Below are 7,397 nucleotides of genomic sequence, written 5' to 3' on the forward strand. Positions count from 1 at the left end.
CACAGATGACATTATATATTCCAGTAACTGAAATTAGATCAATTAAATGTAGGGATATTGCTAGTTTAATGTTTTAACTTGATTTTGAAATAAAGTACTTTATTTTTTGTAAGCAAATGGGGTGTCGTGATAACAAAAGACTTTTGTTGCAAAATTGACGACACAGGAAAACGTTTTTAAAGTCAGCTATTCTGTCTCTGCGCTGACAACGAGTTTATTTTTGTTTGTTTGTATTGCGGGTGGCTCCGGTTCTTCTTCGCTGCTTCCTGCATCCTGAACTTCCTCAACTCTCGGACCAGCTGAGTCCTGCTGCTGAACTCGACTTGAACCCGAGCACATTTTTTTTAGCTCAGACTCAAGAAAAGCCGCAGGAGGGAAGTCTGTTTTTTTGTCTTTTATTTGTCTGTCCAAGTAAAAATCGACGTTTCGCCGCTACAGTTAGCTGACGGCTAGTCGGTTAGCATGCTGCTGTCTCCCCACATCAGACCGCTCTCTGTGGATTGACTTCATCTCGTCATGACCGGATCAAAATGTCCTAAAACACAGGATTCTGAGCTGCAGACTTCGTGTAAGTTACGACTAAAACTGCTCGCTGCTTTCCGTGTGTCGTGTAGAAGTATTCCCTTGACAAAGTGCCGGTGGCTAACATCAGCTACCATGTTGTGTACAGACCAAGCAGATGAGAAGCTTGAAGAGCTGAAGGATCCAGGAGACGATGGAGAAGAAAAGCAGGATGAAAGCGAGAACAGAGAGGAGGAGGAAGAGGAGGAGGATGGGCATGAGGCGGACGAGTCAAACTCCGAGTTGCCATTCAAAAGATCGGAGAGAAATTTGAAATGTAAGTCAATGTGAATGAATGTTAATGGCCGTCGTGCTCATTCACTGAAATCCATTCATATAGTTGAACACAAGTTTCTGTCATCCGGTTCATCCCGACCCAGTGTTTATGATACTTACCTGTTATCAAGTTCCTGTAATTTCTACCATGCTGTTACTGTTTTACAGAGGGTTTGTTCAGGAATGTGTAACACAAACTACGGAGCCCTGGAAGTGACGTGCATGTGTTTATTTTTTTGGATGTGACATGCACGACTTAATTTTTTTTTAGCCAGAGATTATTGGGTTATCTCAAGATAACTGTTATCTTGTGATAATTAGTATCTTGAGATAATTTTTATCTCAAGAAACGATTACTTCCTGTAACCACTATCTATCCCATGGCTTCGTAACTGTTCGTCAACGTTGCAAGTCAGAATATTGCAGACGTCTGTGCACTTTTAACACTTTGATCAAGTGGCTTCTACTCAAAATAATACCACATGTGGCAAGCACGACTTTATTTTTTTCTCCCGAAATAACAGTTATCTCGAGATAATTTGTATCTCAAGATCATTTTTATCTCGGGAGAAAAAAAATAAAGTCATGCATGTCACTTCAAGGGACGCGTAGTACGTATAGCTTAGCCACATATGGTATTATTTTGAGTAGAAGGCACTTGATCAGGGTGCTAAAAGCGCACAGACTTGCAGACAGTGACTGACATTGTTGGCGAACATTTACGAAGCCATGGGAGACATAGTGGTTCCAGGAGGACATATACGAAATGTTTTGCCAGAGAGGCAGCTACGCATGCGCTGACATTTGCGATCGTATCTTGAGATAAAAATTATCTCGAGATAACTGTTATCTCGAGATACGCATTATCCCGAGATACAAATTATCTCGAGATAGTTGTTATCTCGGGCAAAAAAAAAAAAGTCATACATGCCACATCCAAAAAAAATAAACACATGCATGTCACTTCCAGGGCTCCATACACAAACAGAATTAGATCAGAAAGAAAAAAAACAATGAATGAAAGGAAGTACGTTTGCTTATGATATAGTGTGAGAAGAAGGAGAAGGTGGAAGTATCAGCTGGACAGAAGAAGAAAGGAAGTTTGTGGAAGCAGAAGGCAGGAGGAATAGAGAATCAGAGGGAGTGGAAATTCAACCATTGATCCTAAGTAACCGACAGACATCAGGGGAGGTGAAAAAGAGAGTGCAGGCAGGGTGGAGTGAATGAAGGACAACAGCCAATGAGGTGATGTGGGAAATGAGACTGTGGATAATGAGCATCAGATAAGAGCATGATCAAGAGAGGTGAAGGAGGAGGACTCATTATGGCAGCCCACTCGTCTTGTTGGTGATTGTATAACTCATATTTTCTATGACTCATTTGGTAGTTCTTTGTGGAAATCTTCTTGTAGAAACTTGCCGTTTTTTTCTGTCTTCTTCATTCATAGAATTTGTGATGAAAATACACAATGTTGCAATATAATTCAAGACATTTTTTTAAATGTATGTCCTTTCATCTCTAATCGATGTTTATCTTTTCAGCAAGTTTTTTAAGAACATTGCTGGGCTGCGTGGCAGCAGTTGGATGTGGACTCCTCTTTGCTGCGTATCTCTTCACTTACCATGACAGAAAGTTTTGGTTTTCCACCCGACAGGTCAATACTTTTGATTTTAAACTCTTCTTGCAGTTAAAGCATCTTGAGATTGAATTGTTATTCTGTTTTCCTGTTGCAGGAATTGGAGCGTGAAATCACCTTCCAGGAAGGCAGCGGCATTTATTATTATTACTACAAACACATGCTGAACTCGGCATCTTTCCAGAGAGGTGCGGGTCATTATGTCCTTCACTGTCCTCTTCGACCTCAGCATGTGCTAGGCTGAATTTTAAACTCAGCAGAGTCGAAACCTTTCTAAATTTGAACCATAAGTTAGAAAGAAATTTGCCCCATAAACAAATTTTGTCACCTGACTCCAAGAAAGCGGTGGTTCAAATGATTTGACTTTCTACTGTATTTGAAATGTAGGCGATGCAGTGATGTTATTTTCTTTCCTGCTACGGACTCAAACTATCGGATGTCTTTTGCCTCGCAGGATTTTACGAGTTGGTGTTTGACAACAGGACGATTGCAGGCCAAACCATTAATGCAGTAGAGCGCCTCTCTCTGTATCCAGAACTCATGACCAGCTTCATTTACAGGCTCTATGTTGGACAGGTAGACATCTAACACTCACACAACAAGAAGTCATGTTACATCCAAGCAACTATAGTTGTCTTAACAGACATCCAAATGAATACATTCATGGCCAAAATTGTCCAGACTGCTTCAGTTTTGACAGACCTGAAATTGAATGCTCGGGTCTGTGAGTGATCCAGGAAGTCCTCCCACCAGACTTTGTTTGCAAAGCAGAACTGATGGAATCTCTTTCCTTAGGATTACATGGAGCCCATTTACTTCTACATCGGAACAGTGTTCAGCCTCCAAGCGGTGCACGTCACCGCTCTCTTTATGTGCAGCTGGATGTTGAGCGGCACCTGGGTCTCTGGCATGTTGACCGTGGTCTGGTATGTGATCAATAGGTGAGGGGAGATTAGAGAAGTCTGCCTTTTGTTTATGGTACGCTCCTGACTCCCACGATAAAAAACATCACTGTCTCCCCCACAGACTGGACACGACCAAAGTCGACCAGGCAGTTCCTCAAAGGGACCACTGGGCGCTGCCCTACTACTCTTGTCAAGTGGCAGCTTTAACTGGATTTCTCAGCAACAAAATTAACACTGTTACAGAGGTAACTTTCCATTCTTCTTTCAGTCTTCTACAATGAAAAGTTAATCGATGTTCCTGTCCAGATGCTGTGCTATCTGACCATGAGTGCCACCACCTTCAGCTTCCTCCTCATGTGGGAACACAGCCACTACATTCTCTTCATCCAAGCCCTTTGTCTGTTCTTCCTTGACTCGTTTGACCTGCTGCCGCCTCATAAGGTCAGAGCAAGTGCAGGATTGAGTCTAACTGATATATGTATTTATATCAAGCCCGCTTGTGTCTGTGTGTGCAGGTAGCAGACGTCCACAAGGTCTATATTAGCTCCTTGTTTCTTGCCTACCTGGTGCAGTTTCAGAACTCAGCCCTGCTCAGCTCGCCGCTGCTGAGCCTGATCATTGGCTCGGTGCTAGCCAGGCACTTCCAGGTACATAACTCTTCAGTCTCACTTCTGTCCACGGCTCACCGCCCCACCACTTCAAATCCTGTTCACTTCCTGCAGCAAACAATGAAGGTGGGCCCTTTAGTGGCCAGAGTGATGAAGCTCTTTCTACATTTCTACCTGGTTTTCACCACATCGATCACCTTTGGTTACTTGGTCAAGGTAAAGCACAAGCCTTTTATTAGTTTGGTGATCTGAAAGATGAAGAGGTTTTTGTACGCAAGATGTGTTTATTTCACAGAAACTGTCTCCTCCAAGTGAAAGTGACTTCATATTGAAGTTTCTCGAAGTGAAATTTGGACTCAATACCACAACGTAAGTTCAGGTTTCAAAGTTGTACTTTCAGAACAATTTTATCCCCAAATTTCTGAGGATCAATGCTATTAAATGTGAACATGTATCTCCATGCTTTTAATCACTGACAGTCAACTTCATCCTCAAATCTGCATTTTATCCCCCATTGTGAAACCTAATCATCAGATGCTTGAAGATGATCATTGTATGTGGAAATAATTTCCAGTCTGAATTTAACATTATAACTCCATGCAGACATGTGTCAGAAGAGTTCAATGAAATCAATTCACATCTTCAACTGAGAATGAACTTGCATGTCTAAGAATAAGACGTTCGTATTTGTAATATACTGTAAAGTTTCAGACAGTTTTTGTGTTAAGACCAGGATGTACATTTAATATATACCTACCATTAAGTGCACAAGTGAGAACCAAAGGATTTTAAGATAAAATGATGCCCAAGGAAGATCTGCCCAAGGTTGAGTTTGAGGACAATGCATGCTTGTGTACCAAGCCCATTTCAGTCTGTAATACATATTTAACTCCATATTGTGTTACTTTGTTTACATCAGAGACTTCATCACCAACTTCCTCCTATGTGCGGAAAGTCTTCAGGCTCCGAGTCAGGACTTATTTCTGCGACTGACTCAGACCTCTCTTCTCCCCTTCTACTTCCTGGTACTCACGGTCTGTCTCCTGTCGACACTGGAGACTATTTATAGAAGATTAAGGTAAACAGAGTCACACAGTTTTTAAAATGTTTATCACAAATATCAGTTTATAAATTGCTCAGTTAACAGATTGAGTTGTTTGAGTGTATAACATGTATTTCGATTTGAAAACATTTGTTGGTTGAACAAAGGCCATTCAGCAATAACATTAATATTTCTCCCTCAGTGAGCCTTTAATCTTTGTCTGGGTCTTAGATCATCTTAAAATATATTACATTTTCACCATTAAAATTAATGCATTTGTTTCTAATTTTAATTTGAACTTGGTGTCTGACCAGCGGGCAGCCAGCAAACACCACCGTCAGTTTTGAAGACGGCCGTATTGGGGAACATCCCGAGATCATCTATCATGTTTTCCACACGCTGCTTTTAGGTGGACTGACATTGCTCTTTGATAGGTAAAGCTTTTTAAATAATCCAGTATTCACTGTTACCTTGAACATTGCTGATGGATGATGTCATTTGCTGGCCCAGGGTGAAGTACCTGTGGACGCCGTATGTCTGCATGTTCACAGCGTTTGGCGTGTGTTCTCCTGACCTTTGGATGACGGCACTCAAATGGCTCAAATTCAAGTCCACGCACCCTGTTGTCATGGTGATGAACACTATTGCTACTTCTACGTTTATATTTCTATAGCATTCTAAGTCCCGGTTCTTTTTATCTCCACAGGCTCTGATGCTGAGCACCGTGGTTCCTACCATCATCGGCTTCAGTTTGTGGCGAGAGGTGAGGAGGCTGAAACCCTGCTGTGACGTATGACTGACTGTTCTTCTCTGCAGTATGGACCTCATGTCCTTGCCGAACTGGTCCATGATGAGTTGGAGTTTTATGATCCAGAGACGGTGGAGCTGATCAGCTGGATCAAGTACGATTCTTTCTTTTGGTTTCTTTCGATCAACAATCGAACCACTCCTTTTGCTCCAGGCTGAAGACGCCGGCTGCAGCAGTGTTCGCTGGAAGCCCTCAGCTGCTGGCCACTGTGAAGATGTGTTCTGGCTCAGCTGTCACCAGTTTACCACTCTACTCTGATGTCAGTCTGCTGAGAAGAACTGAAGACGTGAGCGCAGTCATGTGTTGTATGAAGAAGTCGCTCATTTTAAAAATATTTCTGCTCCTTGCAGACGCACCAGGTGTACGCGCTGAGATCTGCCGAGGAAGTCTACAAGATTCTGACGTCTCACAAGACAAATTATGTGATCATTGAGGAGTCGATATGCACTGAGCTCAGTTACGATAGAACGTGTCGAATTAAAGATCTGCTCGACATATCCAACGGACATGTGAGTTGCTGTTTATGAAGCGGAATCACCTGAATTAATGTTTCCTGACTAAACTAGGGTGTCTCGCCTCCCTCAGGTGGTGTACGAGCACGGAGAGATTTACTCCTTCTCCAAACAGGGACGTTTCTGTCACGAGATCAAGTTGAACTACTCACCGTATACCAACTACTTCACCCGAGTCTTCTGGAACGGCTTGTACCACGTCTACAAAGTCAACTCAGTCATTTCCTTCCAGTACTGACGACAGCCTGCGGAGGCGACGCTGTGCTCCTTTCAGGGTGTGGTTGCCGGAACTGTTTACTCTGCACCGGAGTCCAACTGTTACTTCAGCATTATATTGTTGCCTTATTTACTCATGACTTGTGATTATTCTCACATATGTACAGTTTGTTGAGGAATAAAGAGGCGTCACTTTTTTATAATTCAAGCATTATCTGGTGATTCAGGTCAGGTGGTTTCCACATAAACAATCCTCCTGTCTCCTACCACCTCAACATCCCAAAGATTGCTGTGCAGTAGAGCTGCGATAACTGGTCGATGAAGTCTATAAAATTAGTAACATCTCCACTCTGTTTTCTGTGGATGAGTTTTCTCAACAGCTAGTGCAGAAACAGCTGAGACTATGGGACTGTCGCAATTTAAATTTAAAAAATTGCCAAACAAACCATTCAAGTAACATTTCGAGCAATTACAACGTCAAGTTTCAAAACGGGAATGAATTTAATAATATTTTTTCTTCCTTTCTTTTTTAAAGTACCATTTACAACACTTGAATCAGATGTGTTGGCGTTTCCATCAATCCATACACGTCAAATACAGACGAGAAAACTGATCATTAAGACAGTTGGTGCATAGTTTCAGCACTATTGTGCAGTCTACTTTGCTGATTAGAGTATATTTTGAACTACATTAAATAGTTTTTCTGTTCCTCACACAAGAGATCTAAACTCTAAACTGTTCGAAAACGTCATCTAATGTTAAATGTAGTTCCATCACTCGCATTAATAAGTTTATATTTTTGACATATGTTAATTATTACACTATTACAAATG

At 41.7% G+C, this 7,397-nt stretch overlaps 1 protein-coding gene across 1 annotated transcript; it reads left to right on the forward strand.

The window, feature by feature from the left end:
* The first annotated feature begins 264 nt into the window (after window positions 1-264).
* On the forward strand, window positions 265-6,745 carry LOC128757400 (probable C-mannosyltransferase DPY19L4). Its single transcript, XM_053862655.1, has 19 exons — window positions 265-568; window positions 671-838; window positions 2,379-2,491; window positions 2,571-2,661; window positions 2,928-3,049; window positions 3,269-3,414; window positions 3,500-3,623; window positions 3,685-3,819; window positions 3,894-4,025; window positions 4,101-4,202; window positions 4,282-4,355; window positions 4,906-5,064; window positions 5,343-5,462; window positions 5,539-5,659; window positions 5,735-5,791; window positions 5,845-5,930; window positions 5,990-6,122; window positions 6,187-6,345; window positions 6,422-6,745. The coding sequence occupies exons 1-19, from the start codon at window positions 517-519 to the stop codon at window positions 6,584-6,586; spliced, it is 2,259 nt and encodes a 752-aa protein (XP_053718630.1). The 5' UTR covers window positions 265-516; the 3' UTR covers window positions 6,587-6,745.
* Window positions 6,746-7,397: the final 652 nt, after the last annotated feature.

The sequence above is a fragment of the Synchiropus splendidus genome, chromosome 4 (assembly GCF_027744825.2).
Source record: "Synchiropus splendidus isolate RoL2022-P1 chromosome 4, RoL_Sspl_1.0, whole genome shotgun sequence".
In the NCBI taxonomy this organism is placed as follows: Eukaryota; Metazoa; Chordata; class Actinopteri; order Syngnathiformes; family Callionymidae; genus Synchiropus; species Synchiropus splendidus.